Genomic DNA, 21888 nt, shown 5'->3' with positions numbered 1-21888 from the left:
CACATGGAACGGCGCACCACAGCCCAGAACCGTGTACGATGAAGGAGTCTTGTCGAGGCCCTCGTCTACGACGTGAGGAATTATAAATTGATGCCATTGCGCCGATAATTGAACAGAGACAAAGAAAACAAATTATTTAAAAAAATCGTGGATTTACGGTACTACCAAAAACTCTGGACGAAAAGAAAGGTGACTTCATGGCATCGTAGAAAAATACCGCCTTGAGCGAAAATTCCCGCAATTTATTCAGAAAATTCAAAATACAAATTTATTCCTCGCCCATCAACTGCAGCGCACTTATGCCAACGTTTCATACAGCTCTCGAAACATTTCTAGAACTCTATTTTCGGTACAGCCATCAGAGCCGATTTCGAATTTTCCATTACTTCCTTTCAGTTGTTAAAATGCTTTCCTCGTAGTGGTTTTTTAACTCGACCAAACAGAAAAAAATCGCAAAGAGGCAAACCACATGAATTCGATGGCTGTTAAATGGTTGAATGATCGTTTCGTTCTTGGTCAAAAATTCACGGGTACTGATGACACTGTCCGACGGTGTGTTATCATGGTAAAAAATCCATGAGTTGTTTTCCCACAAATCCTATCTTTGTCGCGAACCACTTTACGTAAATTTCTCATAATACCCAAATAATAGTAATAATTAACTGTCTGACCTCCTTGCAAAAGTTCGTTGCGTACAAATCGTAATAATATAATACATAAAAACCGTAAGCATCGCTTTCTTTTGACGTGATAACGTCTTATAATTCGATTTAACAGGCTGCACGCACGAAAAAATGTGTCGTTACCTTGCTCATTAGTGTTACCTTGCTCATTGCCGTTACTTTGAATGAACTGCAAGCGAAAGCGCGGAACGAACGACAAAGCAAACGAACGGCAACGTTCGACATCTTGCTCTCTCCTACTTAAATGAGCGTATATGTGTATGTATATGCGCATATGTACATATATAATATAAATTCACGTATTTGTATTTGCTCATACCTTGTTATTGATTATTATTAATTTGATTTACTTGAAGAATTTAAAATAAAACCAAGTTTGTTAATAATACCTGTTGTTTTAATGTTATTATTATTTTTTGACGTGATAACGCCTTATAATTCTATGTAGCCGGCTGCACGCACCAAAAAATGCGTCGTTATCTTGCTCATGCGTCGTTACCTTGCTTGAACAGCATGTTATGTTATGTTATGTTATGTTATGTTATGTTATGTTATGTTATGTAATGTTATGTTATGTTATGTTATGTTATGTTATGTTATGTTATGTTATGTTATGTTATGTTATGTTATGTTATGTTATGTTATGTTATGTTATGTTATGTTATGTTATGTTATGTTATGTTATGTTATGTTATGTTATGTTAAAGTATATTATGTTATGTTAATGTTAACTCATTCTCTATATCCATACAAAATATCTATCAAACAAATAAAATTCAAATTTTCTTTTGAAAAATGCAACCATTCAATCAGTATTTTCTTATGACGTTATCACGTTAAACTATCGTCAGTAAACCGACTTTACAGACAACCTCTTTTTTTTTGACTGAAAATTACATGGTTTGCCCTCCAGTAGTGGTGCGTTTGAGGATGTTGGGTCGGATTCAACCTTGGAAATCGTGTCTTTGGCGATGTCTTTTGCATGAAGTTCATGTCCTTTGGGACTTTGCAGCAACACGGCGGAAGCCCAAATCATTAACTACAATGTTCTGAACGGATCCAAAAGCAATGTTAACTCTATTTTCTGTTGATGTCTACCTATTAGACAGTACCCCACAAAAACGGAAATCAGTGGAAGTTGTGAGCTGCTTGAACCATTTGCAGAAGAATCATCCTGGCCACTCTCAAGTGAATGGCGATCAGTAACTTTCCCCACTTGCGTGGACTTCTGCATAGGGAGGAGCGAATAAAGATCCAGCGGCTTCGTTGGCTGGGTCATGTCGTCCGAATGGATACAAACGCTCCGGCTCTGAAAGTGTTCGATGCATTACCAGCGGGTGGTCGCAGAAAGATCAGGTGGCTTCCTTGTGTGTTTAACTAGCGCCGGTGAGCACGAGAAAGAAACTCGGCCAAAATCGCGTAAGTGGTTATCGAGCCAATTAAGAAGAAGAAGAGGTTCTGTGCATTTATCATTGAGAGTCGGCCACAATTGTCTTACAAATTTTTCAAAATAAGTAGCTTACAGGTCCGTAAGTGTAAGTTTGGTTTGAGTCTCGCTGATTCACCTGCCTTACAGTTCCCCTCGATGTCGCATTGGCCAGGAACATAAGTTACTTTTTGAGTAAAATGATTCAGCCTCCTCGTTAAGAGATGTGCACCATTTAATGTCTAGCTTAGAGTTTGTCGAATTTTTTTTTTGAGGGATTTTATTGCCACCTGGCTATCGATGAAAATGTAGATATTATCACCAGGCAACGCATCACACTGTGTCACCGGCTTAATTATTGACATAGTTCAGCCTAAAAAAACACTAAATTAATCGGGAAATCGAAAGCTGAAAGGTTAGGTTTACCTGGCTAGCTGAAAGCCATCACATAGAACTATTGGTCCTTAGTGGAACCAGATGGAGCTTGAACCTTACGTTTCCTTGTAGTAGGCTTCTTGTAATAAGCCTGCGTCTTTTGCGAATCTAAGTAAGCTCTGAAGCTCTAACCCCGAGAGACATCTTAACCTCTCATATTGTAGAGTTCCTAAACACTTCATTCGGGTTCTAGCTAATGCAGGGCAAGAAGGTAGAAAGTGCCGAAAGCTGAAAGAGATCCCCAGATCCCCTACCCTCGAGGCTTGAGCCACCTTGAGAAGGAAAGTCGTGAACGTTGTGGTGGTATTTGTAGGCGAGAGTGCATAGTCCAGCAGTCCGAAATACCGGTTAGGATCTTATCACTGTTCATTCTGCTGTTTCGCACTTCCGAATGGTAGTCAAACACCATCAGATTTGGCTACGGCGGCTGCGAGGAGGACGTTTTGTAAGCTGCTAAAACAACAACAGGACGTTTTGTGTATTATAAAAAAACTTGAATTTAGTATAACGAGACTTTTCAACCTTCAAATTTTAATGATCAAAAACCTTTAACCACCAGCGAATTTCAATAATTTTAGTTGTTTTCTAGTTTGTTTTTTATTTTGATTTGAAATCAAGAGTTAGTTGATGGTCCTTTATCATTCATGCATTCATAAAAGATACTTCTTTCTTAAAGAATGGAACCTAGACCAATTAATATAAAGTTAGGTTAGGTTAGGTTTTCCAGGTTGCTTGCCTAAGACAAAACACTCGGTGGCCCTAACGTCCATTACAATACCTGCAATTGATTTCCATCCCCTAACTAAGTTGCTCCCTCCAGTGAGATATTTTATCGAATTTCCCAGGACTTCAAAGAAATAATCGCCAAAATATTTGGCACGACGGGACATTCACAGATGAGTTGTACGGACTCAATTTCTTCCTCATCTCCACAACTCCTGCAGAAGTCATTGTGAGTAATACCCATTCTTCGGGCTAGGGTACCAATAGTGCAGTGAGCCGTTATAACATCTGTGAAGACGCAGGACCACCTTCTATTGGTTTCCGTGATTACGCTCAAGTTAATCGCAATGTATAACTCGTTTAGAGAAATGTCTATGTCTTCTCCCACTCGCTGAAGGTCAAGCTCAGAGCCTTTCGTAGCACACTCATCCGCTCTTTCATCTCTCTCCAGTCCATAGTAGCCGGAGACCCAACAAGGTCGTTTCCACGACAGTCGGTTCTAAGTTACCGAAACGACCCGGATTTATATCCGGCCAAGGACTGTCACTCCAGCAGCATTCTCCGTATGTATGTATGGGGAATGTTATGCTGCTACAACAACAACAACGACCCAACAAGGTGTGGTGTTGTGTTGTTGGATAATCGAGAGCGAACTCCGGCAGTCTTTAACACATCTTGAATTGATATGGACTGAGGTCACAGTGCCTTGATCGCTGCTTGACTATCAGCAAAAATGCTAATATTAAGATAAATACTGAATCTTTTGGTAATATTGCGAGTTATATTTCTAACTCTTTTTATTTATACACTTAACTCTAAACAAAATAGCCAGTAATTTATTTACTGAAAAAAACTAAAAAATAATAAAGCATCACGGCTCCTACAACCGATGTCGCATATAGTAATCAATGACGGTTGAGAATGCAGCGAAACCTGCAGCACCCACAATTCCCGCCTTTAAGCCAGCACGCAGACCAATCAAGCCGCCAGTAACGGCGCCCGCGTAGGTGCCATTTCTCCAATCGGTTACACCACGACACTATAAAAAATAAGAACCCAATTAACAAACGTGATCCTTAGCACAAATAAAAGGCATTGACCTACACTTTCGATAGTGCACTCTACACCAGAAAACACCATGCCGATCATAGCAAAATTCTTAGCATAACCATGCGTTGTCTTGCGCATATCGCGTAAAATCTCACGTGCACTCTGCTTTTTTTCATGCAACAATGGGTCTGTAAGACTTGGATTGACGGAAGCGCTAAACAGACCAATGGCAGCGCCCAAGCCATAACCTGGGAACAATATTAAAAGGTTGATGTGCGATTGTTTCATATAGAATGGTGATTTATTTACCCATTACACAAGCGGTGATTGATTTGAAAGCACAGCTTTCCACTGTCTTTTCAATCATTTTCTCTTCATTCGTTTTTATTTGCACTGGTCCATTACTGGTTGGTATCACGATATTTTCACGATACCTGTATTGAAATTTATTACAATTATTACAAATGCGAAGAGATGAACAATTAACTAGATGATACCTGTATAAGTTTCCCACAAAATGCTGCGCCATGGAATCCATCTGGGCATTTTCGAAAAATACGCGTTTGGCATCATCTTTTTTTGTCGCTGGTGCAGTTGCCATTTTCTCTTAATACAATTTCTATTAACTATTTTAACTGAAACCGCTAAATGATATAAAAAAGAAGTTACGCGTTCTTTATTCAACAGCCGGGCAACTGTCAAAAAAATCAGCTGTTCACGTGCATTTGTTCGAAATACCAAATACGCTACACTCAATCGGCTAGGCACTTTAGTTATTAGAAAGTCTGAGGTGGTTGCAAAACCTCAAAAAGAATCGGTGTATGGGTCACTGCTGCGATAGAGAAAAGAAATCCCAAGTTGTAATGTGGCGTCTCATAAAAACTCATTTTAGCTATATATAGTAAAGTATTGGCCGAATTAAAATCCATGTCCTAACGAAGGTAGCAAATATACCCGAAACTGTTTGCCCAATAACTATAAAAATGTTGACTTCTAAAACGTTTTATTTTTATTTTTATTCAAACTTTGTATTATCACAAATTACAATACGATTTTTAATTATATATTGCCCTACAAATGTAACATAATTTAACTGAAATCGAACAAAAATTACAAAAAATATATTTACTTTTCTTCATACTTATGTCTGGTAAGCCCTTACAGTACCGTGAAATGTGTGAATTTTATATTAGCTTTGTAATTACATATCGGCTCACTTGGAAAATCGTTAATTGAATGCGTAAAGCAGTAAAAGTATTACACACAAAGCAATGACTGCGCCCAAAATTAGCGAATCTCGTTTTTTCTTTATATTGATCCTTTGGATAAGACTGAAATATTAAATTTCACACATTTAATAAACGCATACTTCGTATTTAACTACTAGACATAAAAACTTACCTGGAAATCAAAGGAAATCTGTTAGAAATGTCATTAAAACGTGTCTGCAAACGTTTGAATGCCTGTCGCTGCGAAAGTAAATGCTCTCTCGTCTCAATAGCTATGTTTATTTGATCACTGACCATATTACTTGAACTGCAGGGAGTAGTCGATTTTAAAAGTGCGTACATTAATATTTTAAATTGTAAGCGTTTTTGTTGTTGATTGTTTTAACACTAGGCAAAATTTCTTACCTACTCAAATGAGTACTTTCTTTCAGATACAGATCACGTCTACTTAGGCCAGAAATCGTTGGGCTGTTTGTGGCCAAGCCAGAACCACGCAGTAATTCTTCACGTTCGATGCGCGTTGTGTGATTTGCGCAAATCTTATTGAATTCTTGTCTATATCCATGCAGGATTTCGCGATGGCGCTGGAGGGTGTGCATTGCTGCAGCACCTGTTGCAGGAAGTTCAGACATTGTTTCATTCAGGGACGAAAGCTATGGAAAAAGCGAAGAAATTAGCGAATTTCGACATTCTGACACTTTATTATGAATTCTTTTTCTTTTACCTTGTCCAGCATTTGTGATATTTCCTCTGATAACGAATCGAAGACATGTTCGCCTAACAATGGTGATGTGTCGGTAGATGAACTGCTGTGTAGGGATGTGCTGGTGCCTGCACCAATTTTACTGAATGCAACCAATTTCAAGTCGATTTCATTTTCTAAGTGTCTCGCTTGTTTCCTAAGAGCTGTAAAAAAAAATCGTTCACACTCATTAAAACAAACGGGTTAATAAACACGTCTACTTGCCATCATAATTGGAGACTCCCATTTTTCCACTATTTTTTATAAAAACTAGTAACTGTATGCAATATCAAACACGTAAAATTAAACGAACTAAATCAAAGAGGAATAAACATTGACAATTATTTCATTATTTATTTCTTCTTCTTCAATTGCGAACAGTCACATTTATATTGCACCCAATAGGACTGCCACGTCCATCAAATAAAATACCTCAGATGGTTGAACTCCCTAAGTTGCAAGATTTTGATAAAATGTCCAAGGACAAATAGCGTTGGAAGTTGATAGCGCACGAATTCGTCTCGAGCTGTATGGATTTTGTTGGAGGCATTGATTGTTGAAATTGTGTTGGTGCATTACAAGGCGATTCAAGCGTAATAGAAATAACGAAATTTTGATTTTGCAATTCTGTCACTTGAATGTCACGATTTTAACCAGAATGTAACCAAACAAAAAGCAACATAAAAAATAAAAACAAAAAAAACGGGTTCCGTACAAATATACCTGCGGGATTTGTTTTGCCAAAGAATAGAGCCAATTTGGCAAAACTATTCTAAAAAACAATAACAAAATATGGAGTAATAAAACTTATATGCACAAACTGTTGAATTCTGAATTGGTAGAAAAGGTCTGACATTTTTTCGAATTCGTTTTTTTTCTTTTGCCATTTTCAAGTGGTTCATGCGAAAACATTCGAATATAAGTACATACCTATACACCCTATATCTTTACATTTTAGACTCTCAACAACTTTACGTCCCTTTTCAAAAAGCCTTAAGGGGTTAGGGGTAGTCAGAATTTCCAAGAAATCGATTTTTTTTTTGCATTTTCTTAAAGTATAATGTTTTAAAAATATTGTGTAAAAACTTGAAGTGAATCCGACAAATACTTTTCAAGTTATTCAACAATTAACAAAGGGCGCTCGGCCGCTCCGGAGCCGATAGCAAAACTTTAAATGCGTTTTTCTCAAAACTATGTTTTTCAAACTGGTGAACACTGTAACTTAAAAACCGCTACGTAGATTTCAATAAAATTTATACAGCTTTTGAAAAACATAAAAAACTTGTGCCTGATCGAAGAATTTTTTTTTTTCAAAAATTTCGATTTTTTTTTAACAATTAACTGTTGGTTTTTTTTTTCTAAAATCTGGAAAAAATTTTCTGAGGCCGCCATTTTGTTCATTTTGAAAAAAAAAGCTTCGATCAGGCACAAGATTATCTATTAATAAAACTAATTTTTCTTGTCCGATTGGTTTTAGATGAATCTGCAAGGACTTGTGATGTTCACCGCAAGGGACTTCTGGAGAAACGGGCTTCACACAAACAGCGATAACTTTTGCAATTATAAATTTTTTTTTTTGAAATTTTGGTGAAGTCAAGTTAAAACATGATGTTTTTATGCTATGTTTTTATTTTTGTTAAATAAATTAATTAAGTAGCAAAAAAAAATTCGTGAAAATTATCATTTTTTCGGGCCTCTGACTACCCCTAACCCCTTAAATACATGAATTAAAATACGTGAAGGTAGAAAGTAGGCCGTAACGGCAGTGTAGCTACTAGAAAAAAAGTGCGTGTAGCGTAGTACACATAACAGAAGTGAAACTTTCAAGACAGACCCGAGAGAGAATGTGAGGAGAGAGAGTGAGAAGGAATATATATCTAAATAAATTCACAACATTTGCAGAGAATACAAATAGACAAAATTTACAAAAAACGGAGAAGGGTCAACCGATGTAGGTAAACGTCGGACACAAACCGTGGCAACAGCGCGTAATACTCCGAGCGTTTATCACCCGAACAAACGCAGCGATTCCAGGACCGCAGCAACGGTACAATTTACCGCAAGGCAATACCAATAAATTAAACGCCGGAATGGATAGCACTTTATAGTACGCACAAGCACTAGTAGTAGCGCCAAAAAGTAGGCACCAAAAAAAAAACGCCAAAAAAATTGGGACCAAAAAACGCCCCAAACAGTAGGCACCAAGGAAATATAACGCCAAAAAGTAGGCACCAAACATATATTTCCTACAAGTTTGCACCAACAAACAAGCGCCAAAAAGTAGGTAGTGTTATTTCTCACTAGAAAGCAACCACAAGGAAAAATTGCCTAAAGTGTATCTAAGATATATATAAGGTATTACTTTCTCTCTTCTTTTCCTCTACGTTATATCTGTTTTCTCTCTCGCGAAACGAATTTGCCCAAAACGTTGCATGGCTTTGAATTTTTACTCTCCATTCTCGCTCGTCCATCGACGCCTAAGAAGTTTCACTTCAAAAAATGAAAAAAAGAAAAAAATGTTAAAAGAACAATGGTACTTGGACCTAAACGAAAAGCAGCAGCTTGATGATGTGGCGACGCAGGATAGAGAACTGGCGCATGAGGACAAGAAGGGTCGTCCCCAAATAGGGACAAGGCAAAGAGAGAGAGAGAGTTAAGAATTTGCATTCACGGGTTATATACAGTTCGAATTTTCAAAAAATCGATTGTTTTTTTATATATTTTCTTAATGTACATATATTTAAGAACACACACAGAAAATTTAATATGGTTCCGGTGAATATTTTTGAAGTGTAAAGTGCTTTTCAAACTTTATACGCGTTTTTCGCAAAATGGTTTTTTCAAAGTCGGTGACCAACATTACTCGAAAACGGATTTTTAGTAATTCATCGAAGATTTATTCTCACCGATTAATATATTTTTTTTGTAAACAATTTAAGGCCGAAATTTTGGACAAAAATCGATTTAGTTTTTTTTTTTTTTTGAGAAACCACCATTTTGTCAAAAAAATTACTTTGCTTCTCCTTCGATTTATTACTACATTTAACATTACGAAATCTGTTTGGTTTTTTTAATTTCAGAGGATCCAGTTCAGAGATATAGTGGTCACCGCAAATCGTCTTTTTTATAATACTAAGTCTTAAAATACAATTAAAAGATAACATAATCTGTGTACAAATTTTTACATCAATATAATAAAAAAAAGTTTTCTCAGAACAAATTCTGGAAAATTCCCTTTTTTCGGCCTTATAACTGTATATAACCCCTTCACTGATGTTTTGCACTGCTTTGAACTTTTGTTTTAAAATTTCTGGATTATTTTTGGTATAATTATAAAACTCTCAGCAAGCTATTTCGAAATTGATTTTGCACTGAATTATACTTTCCACCGTGAGTATGTTGACGGTGAAGTAAAACAATAAGAAAAAAAATCGAAAAATTAAATGAGAAAAAAGTAAGTATTGTAATATTTTAAGTAAATTTCATTTTCTCTCGTATTATTTGGTTTTTTTTTTTGTTTTTTTGTTGATGAATTTCTCAAGTACATCTTTACATTTTCATTCACAATATTCGTCTTGCCTTTCGCATACGCAAAATACTTCCAAAGTAAGGCAGAATTTTGAATTGGCCAACTGCGAGAAAAAAACTCTACAGGACCTGAGCCAATAATCGAAATTAGTTCTACAGGAATCATAAATTGGATTAGCGATTATGTATGGAATTTATACTTATAAAGAGTGATGGTTCGGTCTGGCAGAGCAGAACTGCAAAGTATTTTTTGACAAGCCGAACAGAAAACTGTCGAACTTTCTTCTATAACTTGGAAGAAAACACGTTCGGTTGTTGATCGGTAAAATTACAGGACACAACCCAAGAGTACAGCAATGGACGACCATTGGAATCATTGAAGACCTGAATTTCCTATCTTGCTTAGAGGAGGTGGATAGCACTGAGCACTTTCTCGGCGAGTGTCCTGCTATTGGTGGAGCAAGGCTACGAATTTTGGGTTCTAATGTCATGAGAATGAGGATTATTCGTTCTCATAAGCTGGAGGATATTTTCAGATTCGGCAAAGAATCTGGAAAATGCTCACTGGGCTAGCTATCTCTGTCTCTATTCCGACCTATCTCTTTCTGTCTGTTACTTCTCTCCATTTCTCTTTGACAGTTTACCATTTTATTATAGAGAGCTTTGAATACAATGGGCCTTGTAGCCTGAGTGATTTAGGAGCCACCAAATCTCCTGTTGCTCCTTGGCTCGACCTTTTCAAATTTCAATTTCAACAGTTCACTTGCTGATTTTTGCTGGAAAAAATTGTGATTGTCGAGAATTCACAAGCAAGAAAACTGCTTGCAGACAGTTTGCCAGTTAAACACTCAAACAAAGGGGCAAGCTGATTTTAAAAAACATTGTGAAAAACCAGAACTTTAATAGAGAGTGCGTTCAATACCTTAGTAAAAAAGGAATATTAAAGTTTATTTAGTAAAACTGGGTCATGCAAACAAGGTGACTGTCATGTGAAGTGGGTCGAGGCTGTGTAGTTAAGGATATGCGCAGATCAATCACTTCTCTCAGTGTTTCCTGTTTCCTGAGGTTTTTTTAATTTATTCAACGTATTATTTATTCTCTGCCTTTCCCCTCCACCAAAGTTAATATAGTATTAGTGTTGTCAGCACCAAAGGCCATACAATCTTTCAAAGATTTGTTTAAAATTAAGCCACAGATTTTATAATTTTGTTGGGGAAACTTGTAAGCTTCAAAAATTATGTACGGTGAAAAATCTTATTTATTTTTTAAACCCTTTTTTCTGTCAAAAACAATTAACTAATAAGGGAAGCATTTTTCGGCCTTATGGTTTCTGGAGCTTTTTTTTTGAAATTTCATAAAAATACAAATTTGATTTGAATTAAAGATTTCTACAATATTTGCCACCAAATGGACGTTTGATTGCTTTGCTACTAAAGGGTTTTCCAATAAGAGGTGTTATTCCGTAAAAGATCAATGGTTTCGTTGCTTGTGTGGCACGTAGCGCCGTCTTGTTTAAACGTTGTCCAGAAATACCATCCAACCCCGGCCATAAAAAATCGTTAATCATCTCTCGATAGCGCAATCCATTCACCGTAACTGTTGCTCCAGCTTCATTTTCGAAACAGTAAGGTCCAATGACTCCGCCGGACCATAAACCGCACCAAACAGTCACGCGTTGAGAATAGAGAGGCTTTTCAACAATAACTCGTGGATTTTCTGAGCGCCAGATCCGAAAATTTTGCTTGTTGACGAAGCCACCGAGGTGGAAATGGGCTTCATCACTCAAGATGGTTTTTCGATGGAATTCCGGATCATTTTCATGCATTTCAACGACCCAATCAGCAAAGACACGACGTTGTTGATGATCGGCCGGCTTGAGTTCTTGTGTTAACTGGACTTTATAAGCCTTAAGGCCCAAATATTTATGCAAAATACGGTGGAATGACGTTTGTGGAATGCCTAATTCCAAAGAACGGCGAGAAATGGACAAACCTGGGTTTTCTTCAACACTTTCGGCTGCAACAGGAATATTTTCGGCTGTTCTTGAGCGACGTGCGCGGGTTTTATTCTTCACACATCACTAACTTGTCCCAACAGCTCGAATTTTTTCACCAATTTCTGTATTGCGGTCTGTCAAGGGGCTTCACGATGACCCAAAAATGTTCGAGTTTTACGAACCGTCTCTGCCAAAATTTCACCATTTTTATAGTGAATTTTAATAATTTCAATGCGTTGTTTAAGCGTCTATCGTTCCATGTTTATTAATGATATTAGAAAACCCTCTATTTCTGATTCCGAATAGAAGACTGCACTTAGTTATGTAGTACAATGTGCTGGGATGAAGGATTTATGTGGTATATATAAATATATCACATAACCATGCTTCCACTAGCAACAATTACCTCACCTAATTTTGTTTCACAAAAAACGAATAAAAGTTTTTCGAAGTTGGTGCCTCACAAAACTTTGACGAATACTCGATTTGACACGTGCGATATGTTCAACAATGTCTGACCTTCCACCGTGACTTATGGAAATATAGCAATTTCCGAGCGAACACAAAGTTTCATGCTCACTCTACCTCTTCTTAGCAAGGACCACTCTGCTGCTCCGCTAATATCAGCTTTTTTGAGTGCGTCTTGAATTCTTATGTTACTGTGACATTCCAAAGGGAACGAAGATAGCTGGGAGCACTTCCACTCATCGCTAAAATTTTGCTTTAAGTACACACAGGGACATTAAATGTCGGTAACGAGACATTTAAACACATCTACCCAGCGCGTTGCGGACTCTCACGACAATTGTCTGAACAGCGAAGAGGACTTCCTTGTTTTTCCCCACATGCTGCCATTCAAGAAGTTACTGCTTATCGCTCCGTCACTTGGTAAAAAGTGCTGACGTTGACTTGATGTATTGTGCAGTGATACTCGTATTACTTTACGCGGTGAAAGGAAACTTTAAATTATTTCAATGTACCTTAAGAGGATAAAATCTTTTTTTATTCCATTATAATATGTAAAATAAACATATTCTTACTGCATAAACTTAAATTAATAATAAAATAAAAGAACTTTAAGCTTACAAGAAAAAAACTATTATATACATTTCACAAGCACTAAATTACCAGCTTTTATATATATTTTCCCTACTCTCCATGAAACATTGCTTAAACATTAAAATCAAAAAGTGAAAAATTGTTCATATCCTTTAAATTAAGTAACGTTTTGGTAATACTTAAAACTGACACTAAGGCTACAACATACACATACACAATTTATTTTATCAGAATATAACCAAACCTAAACTCTAAGCTCCCTTGTATTATTGTCTATTATTCACACCATCCCCGCCATTATTCATCGTATTCTCCATGTTTTTAACAATCACGTAATTGGTTATATGATTTATGGCTTCGTCCTGCAAACGTTCTGGCCATCGCCTCATATATGATTTAATAAAGTCCCCAAAGGTATCCACTTTATCCGGTGTGGCCTTGTGATTATCGACGATATTTTTGACAATATCTACGAATTTATCATATTCTTCAGTTGGTTTTTTGATTTTGTTATTGTAATTTGGCACCACACCATTTGCATTTGTGTTATTCGGTGCTGAATTAAGTTGCGCCGAAGCAGCAGCAACTGCAGCCGCAGCAGCTGTGGAGGCCATAAAGTTCACATCGTTGTTTTGATTCGGTGGTGGCTGGGTGTGATCCATAAAATGTCGGTGCATTCCATATTCAGATCTATGATAATTGAAGAGAAAATTGTGAAATTTGTAGCAAAAATACACCATTAACCTACTTGTAAAATCCTTCGGAATTATTACTGTTAAATTCTTGTTGAGACATTTGATTCTTCCAGACTGGCGATTCCGATGCCGATGGTAAAGTACTCGGATTTGATGCAGGCGTCATAATGCGTTTATCTCTGTGAATGTTTTAAAAATACAAAAGTGTTTTTGGTTAAATTATTTTCACTTTTCTCGAAAGCATACTTATACCCAGCTTGACCGGACAAACTTTTGAAAACATCATCCACTTGTGAATAGAATTTCCACGTACTTATAATTCCCGTAGTTTCAAAAGTTTTTTGCTCTTGTCTGTAAATAAAAAAGGATTACATTTTGGGTTTATGAAAACAGTTTTGTATGGTGCTTAATTGTTTACTAACCTGTAACGCTGGGTCAAGTTATTTACTTTGAAATGTACTTCTAGAGCTGTTACAGGTACACCTAAGGCAGTTAACTGCTTTGCCATAGCCACATACAAATGGCCATTGCGTTTTATGGTGCGCAACTCATAGGCACAGACTTTCCACAATTTAATTAGTTCTAAAACTCCATTATCCTCCCATTGTCGGCGCTTTTTATTGAATTTTTCATACTACAAAAGATGAAAGATGGAATTGTAAACGTTTTTATTGATTATTTCTATTTAGATGTGTGCATATATTTAAACTTACAGGCATTTCACATGGGTCTCATAAAGGACAAATGGAATTCCCGAAGAACCTTCGCTATCGCGACACTAAGAAGTCCAAATATGTATTGAAAATATTTTATTCGATCAGCCAAAGCTACTAGAGGGTAAGCGTATCTGGAAACAAATTGAACGTAATAATTAGAGATCTATAAAAGGAGCTTATTTTTTTTTTATGCGACTGGTTTTCGATGTAACAATAACTACTTGGTTTTAACATAAAACCATGTTTTTGTTGTTTTTTTCGTTGTTGTAGCAGTTTACCAAGAACTGCTCGGTAAGTCAACGGTCCTCATCATTAATCTCATCTAACGGGAAGTCCAGGAAACATGCAGTTTCGTTGAGGTGGGTCCAGGGGGAAAGGGTGTTAGATGAGTTAGTTTAAGATGTCACGTGTTTACTCAACATACAAGTGAAGTCCACAATAAACACGGGAATTGTTCACAAGGAGTTCATGCCAACGGGCCAAACCGTCAATGAAATTTTCTATCTTGGCGTTTTGAAGCGTTTGTTGTACCGCATTCGTCGAATTCGCCCTGAATATCGCGAAGGAAAAAGCTGGTGCTTATTGCACGATAATGCACCTTCTCATGGATCCACTCTTGTGACTGATTTTTTAACTAGAAATCGCATTTTAACCATCAATAACTCACCGTATTCGCCTGATATGGCTCCCTGTGTACTCTACCTATTCGGAAAACTGCATTTGGCCATGAAAGGAAAACGTTTTGGGTCCGTAGAGGCCATCCAAAAGGCTTGTACCGACAACCTGAAGGATATTCCAGTTAATGACCTGAAACACTCTTTCAAAAAGCTTTAAGATCGAATAAATAAACTCGAAGTTATCAGAACAAAGCTCCTGACGTTTCCATTTTAGCTCAGTCTTGTTTATTTTGGACTTCACCTTGTATATCCGATATTCACATGTCGGAAATATGTTGAGTATATCAAGGTCGCGGCCGAATGGTTGGTGCATGACTACCATTGAGAGTATGTAGGTTCGAATCTCCGTGCATGAAATACCAAAATGAAGAAAAAGTGTCGCTCCTCAGCAGGCAATGGCAAACCTCCGAGTGTATTTCTGTCATGAAAAAACTCCTCACAAAAATATCTACCGTTCGGAGTCGGCTCCATTTCTCGAATCACATCAAGACGCACACCACAAATAGGAGGAGGAGCTTGATCAAACACCTAACCAAAGTGTACGCGCTAACTGTTTATTTTTATTTTTTTTTATGTCAAGGTCGATTCTGGATAGGTAGAAGTATAGCCTGCTACAGTCCGGAACGTGCCAAAGTAACGCGGGGCTCACGAAGCAGCTGAAGCCACTCGTTCTTACCCCTCCTCTTCTCAAAAAAATAACACGCTAGAGACTTCAACCTATACTCAAAGTAAGGCATAATTAATTTAAATCTTCCAGTATAATAATTATATAATAAAAAAAATACACAACTTCAATCTCCAGTGATAAAGATCGAAACGCAAATTATTACGAGCTAAGCTCGTAAAAATTACTACTCGCTAGTTTTTGGGCTCGCTTGTTAAAAACCCAATATCAGTTCTTCAAAATTCTAAGCAGCGCATTCAATCCGGAACTCCAAAACTCTCAAAGGGTCCAATTTGTTGACGTTAGCTCACCTTTTTGATCTTACGTCCGCAATATCTAGAAGTCCCTGCAAACTCCATGACATTGTATAAAACCAACACTCAACAACCAACAGCTGATTGACAAAATGTCCATTACTACTGTTGGACACTTGTTTTGATAGCTAATCTTAATAGAGCGTCCACCCTGTTTGCACGCACTCTTGAGTTTAAGAGCGGTTAACCATGCAATAAGATATAGGCGAGCAAAACAAAACAGAAAATTGCTTAATTATGATTGAAAACAAAAATTCGATAATGATGACGTTTACAATATCAATTTGTCGAAGCGGAATTAAATAATCATTAAGCCATAATAACGCCGCTCGCCTTCTATTACATACACAGCCCTGTACATGGTGACGTACAAAAAACAAAGCCTTATGCACAAACGTATACTGTATAATAGCCATTTCGCCACAATTCTTTCAATTAGTATTAGCTTTTCACTATTTTCATCTTAATTTCATCAACAATCCATTATATATGTATGTTTCTATAACCCCAAAATAGTGATTGATAATAAAACCTCTGTCATTATTGCAATGGAGAATCGTGTATGCCATTCACTTTCTCTTTCCCTCTCTCTCTCTCGTGCTGCTGGCAAATGAAATTATCGTTTTCTCACTCTCAGCATTGGCGCCAACTAAGAAACATTATGAAAAAGAGGAACAACAACACCATCATCTGCATTGGTAGAGGCAGTCGGTAATATATAAAATAATTGAACTGAATTCTCTCGTGATAATTATAGATGCGGAATGATCATTTAAAATATTATTATTGTTCTTATTATTTAGGTACTTGTATGAATACTGGCACTAAAATATTTATTTGAGCATTGGCTTCCGACATAATCAGCTCTTCATTAAAACATAAAAGTGATATGGAATTGTATTTATCTCCCGCGTCAATTCACCTGTATTGAATGCATTTAATGCACCGGGTACTTTTAATTGATTGACTTTCGCAAACAATCCGTTTTAGAAATTGGCACAAAGGTAAATCACATTAGTTCTGGTCCAACGAAAAGTTCACGAAGATAACAAAACGCTCACATTGGTTAGCTGACATCATAGAGCAGGGAACAACTTATACTAAAGCGGATATTCAAGTATACTAAACCGACAAGTGAAGAAGATGCAGATGCGCTCTCTGCGTCAAACATCTTGGGCGCGAGATGCCACCGACGACACTTTCGTTAGTTTCTACATACACTTGTCCGCGGCTCCTGCTGCCACAATTGTTGCCGTGTAACCAGAAACAAGATGGGGGCTAAATATTTTTTATTTTTATTTTGATGTTGTTGGCATTTTAGTTAAACGCATATACCACTTAAAATGTTAGTATGTTTGTACTTGTTGTATGCAAGTACTTGTTTCAACATTATTTGGTTGTTTTGCATGAGCGCATACGTAAATCTCAGCGCCACCACAAATGGCACCCCGTCAAAACTAATTATATTAACACACAACGGGTCTAATGACCATTTCAATCCGCTTTTCTTTTTATTTTCGTAGTTCGTTTATTTGATTCATTATTGCTTGGCCCTTAATTTCGTTTTGTCTTTTATTTCACTTTTCTCTACGTACCTACAACCTCAATTCGTCTCCACTCACATTTCTTCTATCCAATTTGCCTGCCTGTTTGTCTGACTGGCGAATTGGATAGCTGCTGCTTGCTATTGCACACGCTGCTAATGATGTTGCATCAATTTAATTTGTTTTTACTTGAATGCTCTTGTGCTGTTATTGGTTTGCTAGCTTGTAAAAAACTTAATCAATATGTTGCCGTTCGTTGATGCTTATGGCCAAAAGTAAATGATGTAATTAATATAATGACAATTCCCATTTGCTGCCTTTCAACACTGGACGACTTTGACTCTCCGTGCACACAAACATAACACAACCGAAGCAAAGCGACGTTCAATCGGAACTAAACAATCGGCCATGTCGTCGTCGTCACTGCATCCTCTGCAGCGACACTTTTCTGCTACTGCGCCGCTGACGCCATTATTTCTCTCTTTTCACTTACGTTAATTGCCAACTTCATTATCACGTTGTTTGATGTTGATGTGTAAGTTAGAGCAACATTTTCTTCACTAAAAAAACTAGCATATAGATAATGATGGATCCCTCAGTTGCGGGGATTATTGAATGCTTATATGTATGCCTGCATGCATGTAAATATGTATATATATGTAGGTACGTAACTGTGTGCGTTCTGCCACTGCTTTCGGCGGATAGTTCTAATAGCGGTACTAACGAATTTGTTGAGATAATTATGAAGGTAAACTCAATTATTGTGATTTTCCAAAGTCAAAGTTAAAATCAGTGTTAAATACTTGTATAATCGAAATATAATAACATGTTTTGATTAATATTGCAGAGTTCACTTAAAAAAGCTTATAAACTTCGAGCTTACCAATAGTCCTTATAAAATATAATAATCAATTAGTAATTATTGAATTAAAATAATGGATTCTTATTATTGTAAAACTATTAAATATCCCATGTAATGTTTTTTTTTAGTTCCGTTTAAAACCCTGCCAGTTCCGGTAAGACGCCATTGCTATACGTGAATTATAGGTCTTCGGTTACATTTCAGCAATCAAATATGGACGACGAATGAGTTTGCGGAGAATTTCAAATTACCCTCTTTCAAAGATGAGAAAGCACTGAAAATAGCGCATAAATTCAAAATTTGTTATTGTAATACCGACAAGCTTCATTAGCAACTTGTTTTTAGAATTCAAAACTGTAAAATTCAACTCATTAGAAGTTGTTCTTTTTCTTTTAAATTTTCCGAAACAAATTTTCTTATTTGCCAAAATTACTTTGTTTTTGTTGTTTAGAAAATTATTCTCTAAAAACATTTTTATGTACAGTTTAAATGGCTGTTTTAAGTCTGAAACTTTAAACTAACGCAGAGAATCCATAACTAAATAGGCCTTAGGCTATTTTATACTTACGTATGCTTATTGTTGTCGTAATAGACCATCTGTAGCGGTATTGCTGGCACCAATAAAACGAAAGATAATAATCAAACAACGGCCGAAAGGCATCGGCGGCGGTATAGTTGGTAGAGACTCATCATCATTAAGGTTGATTGTATTTGGTGAGTTTAAGAGAAAAAAAAAACGGAAATTGTGCACATTTTCGATGATGGGACTATCAGGTTTGATTTTAAATTAAATTGAATTACAAAAAAGAAAAAAAATTACAAACGTCAAAAATGCATAAACACAAGTTTAATAATAATTGGCGCTCACACTCTTTGTTGGAACAAACAATCAACAGTTCCATTAATAACAGCAAAAAACGAGTGAGAGAAAAGATTTTTCTTCTCATTTCATGAGGCTGAGAGCCAATGAGAGGTGGACGCGAGTTGCACGAGAGGTATAGGCATAGATCATTTATAGATCTACAAGCAAACTTCAGAAACACCTTCAGACGTGTAGTAGTTCAAGTCTCTCAAGCAATCTGAGAATACATATATAGGTATATAAGTATATATACCCAATAAAATGTAAGCGCCAATTGTATATACTTATATCTCAACATGAATCGAAGAGGATGTCTCCCAGACCAATTTTGCCGAGAACTGTACTAAAGTTTTAACATTTTGGTCGAAGGTGAAGTTAATTTATCGAAAATATCGTGTATGCAACGATTTCAAATTTTTGCCCTCAGGCAGTGGAATATAGCGAGGATATTTTCTTTTTTTTTTGCAGTATATTTTAACCCTTAAATTGATATTTTTGATCCATTCTTAAAACAGCTATAATGAAGGGTCGCTTAAAAGGTAATTAAAGGATTAAAATATTCCTCGAAAATTAAAATTCCTCGTACGGGTTAAAATATCACTTAGCATAGCAAAAGCATTTATTTCCATGGAGGTAAGACATTTGCGAAATATGAATTAGTTTGGACCAAAATTGCAATTTTCTAGAATATCTCGAACATAGCTCTACAAGCAATTTTTAAAGCAGATATTAGATATTAAAGGTGTGTACCAAAACGGATCATTAATGCGACTTTTCCGAATATCTCGTCTACACCGCCGCTAACGGATCAATTGTTTTCCAAAAATGCTTATGAGGCAGAGTCGAAATTAGAAATCGGTTCCAATTATGATACATTCATTTTTTAAAAATGTACTTTATATAAAATATTTTTTTAGATAATTATTCTTCATTGGTTACTTTATTACCACCATTTTCAATTTTTGATATTTGGTCTTATATAGAATGGGGGTTTGATCTTACTTTGATTAACCCCATTCTCAATAACAACCTACCTTATGTTCCTATGTATTCTTGGCATATTAAAATATGTTACATAAATAGTTGCCAACTTTGGGTTTTAAGTATTTTACTAGTTTAAAAAAAATTAGTTTAGTGCCTATGCAGCGTGAACCCATTTCTCATTCACTGTTAAAAACATGAAATAATATAATTTGAGAGAAATTAAAAATTTTGGGTCCAAGTAAAAATATACAAACTTTTTTTTTTTTTTTGGCGCTACTGCCACTAAAAATATCCTTCCTCTTCTCTTGGATTTTTCCCTCCACCCCGGGACTGCTTCCGCATTGCTTCGAGGTAGATGGCCAAGACGGCGTCCTAAGAAGGACACTTACTTACTTAACCTGCGTTCAGGGTCGCCTGTTTTGAGAAACCTTTGCTCAATGCTCTTCAGCATAACTTTCCATTTCACGCTTCTTTTTCGGAAAATATCCTCCTCGAAATTTCCGACGGCATTCCATTTTTCTTCGTCTATCATTATTTTCTCGATTATTTCTTCAGGTGTCAATACACCAATAGCTCGTTGCAGACCTGTTCTCTCTATGTTCCATCTCTCGCATTTAAAGAAGGTGTGCTCCGCATCATAATACTCAGTATCTCCATATATGCAGTTTGGTAGGCTCACTTTTTCCATTCGCCACAAATACTTGCGAAAGGACCGATGTCCGGACAAAAACTGTGTGAGGTAATAGTTGACCTCACCGTTAACCTCACTTTCTTTATATCCACTTTTTTAGATCGGGTATTAGTCTCGATGTCCATCTACCGTACCGTTCAGAGTTCCATCTTACCTGCCAAAGTGTGAGCGTTTGAATTCTAATATCGGAGAAGCGTGATACTGGGATTTCTGAGATTTTTGCCTTCCATCTCTGTAGATTTCAATAAAATTTATACTGATTTATAAAAAACTCGTGCCTAATCGAAGGATTTTTTTTTTTTAATTTTGGTTTTTTTTTAACAATTAATTGTCGGTTTTTTTCTCGAAAATCTGAAAAATATTTCCAGTCACAAAATTATCTATTAATACAACTAATTTCTCTTGTCCGATTGATTTTAAATGAATCTCCAAGGACTTATGATGATCACCGCTAAAGTCAAGTCGAAACATGATGTATTAATGCCATGTTTTTATTTTTGTAGAATAAAGCAATTGACTAGCAAAAAAAAAATTATTGAAAATCATCATTTTTTCGGGCCTCTGACTACCCCTAACCCCTTAAAAAGCAATTTTATTATTCAAATTTATTACCCTAACTAAAATTACGCACTGGCTCTATACTTCTGTATTTAGGTCAATCTTAATGTATGGAATACTTGTATGGTGGCCATCTGCTCAAAAGGCAACTTACGCTAAAATCATGAGTAAGGTCCGAAGAACAGCTTTTTTATGCATCTCTGGCGCTTTAGGGACTATCCCAAACAAAGTGCTGGAAATGCTTATCAATTTACCTGCCCTAAATCTGGTAGGGAAACACGTAGCCGCCGCCTCGGCGCTCAGATTCAAAAGTATGGCGCTATGGAAAGACCGGTGGTTTGGCCACGCTTCTATTTTGCACTCTCTGAATAGTCACAAACAAGAAATAGACTACTCTATCCCTAGACTCACCTTTAAAAGGCTCTTCAAGAGGAGTATACCGTCAAGAAG

General features: G+C 36.5%; 3 protein-coding genes across 7 annotated transcripts; all 3 read right to left on the bottom strand.

Moving 5' to 3' along the window:
* Positions 1–4028: 4028 nt before the first annotated feature.
* Positions 4029–5027, bottom strand: LOC129250854 (mitochondrial import inner membrane translocase subunit Tim22). The gene is made up of 4 exons (XM_054890456.1): positions 4815–5027; positions 4627–4751; positions 4372–4565; positions 4029–4306 (listed from the first exon to the last, which is right to left on the bottom strand). The coding sequence occupies exons 1-4, from the start codon at positions 4916–4918 to the stop codon at positions 4148–4150; spliced, it is 582 nt and encodes a 193-aa protein (XP_054746431.1). The 5' UTR covers positions 4919–5027; the 3' UTR covers positions 4029–4147.
* A 276-nt stretch (positions 5028–5303) lies between these two features.
* Positions 5304–6585, bottom strand: LOC129250396 (Golgi SNAP receptor complex member 1). The gene is made up of 5 exons (XM_054890024.1): positions 6514–6585; positions 6271–6452; positions 5952–6199; positions 5719–5853; positions 5304–5648 (listed from the first exon to the last, which is right to left on the bottom strand). Exons 1-5 carry the CDS (start codon positions 6533–6535, stop codon positions 5546–5548), a joined length of 690 nt encoding a protein of 229 aa, XP_054745999.1. The 5' UTR covers positions 6536–6585; the 3' UTR covers positions 5304–5545.
* Positions 6586–12778: 6193 nt separating this feature from the next.
* On the bottom strand, positions 12779–17902 carry LOC129236140 (uncharacterized). 5 transcript variants are annotated; one of them, XM_054870362.1, is made up of 7 exons: positions 16860–17009; positions 15935–16586; positions 14280–14413; positions 13989–14200; positions 13813–13917; positions 13620–13745; positions 12779–13561 (listed from the first exon to the last, which is right to left on the bottom strand). In XM_054870362.1, the coding sequence occupies exons 3-7, from the start codon at positions 14283–14285 to the stop codon at positions 13138–13140; spliced, it is 873 nt and encodes a 290-aa protein (XP_054726337.1). In that variant the 5' UTR covers positions 14286–14413; positions 15935–16586; positions 16860–17009; the 3' UTR covers positions 12779–13137. The 5 variants fall into 5 exon arrangements, with proteins under 5 accessions (XP_054726337.1, XP_054726335.1, XP_054726339.1 ...); XM_054870360.1 differs by lacking the exons at positions 15935–16586; positions 16860–17009 and adding an exon at positions 17560–17902; XM_054870364.1 differs by lacking the exons at positions 15935–16586; positions 16860–17009 and adding an exon at positions 17560–17902 and having other exon boundaries at positions 13819–13917.
* Between the last annotated feature and the right edge of the window lie 3986 nt (positions 17903–21888).

The sequence above is a fragment of the Anastrepha obliqua genome, chromosome 1 (genome assembly GCF_027943255.1).
Source record: "Anastrepha obliqua isolate idAnaObli1 chromosome 1, idAnaObli1_1.0, whole genome shotgun sequence".
Lineage (NCBI taxonomy): Eukaryota > Metazoa > Arthropoda > Insecta > Diptera > Tephritidae > Anastrepha > Anastrepha obliqua.
This window is presented reverse-complemented; position numbering and strand designations above follow the sequence as displayed.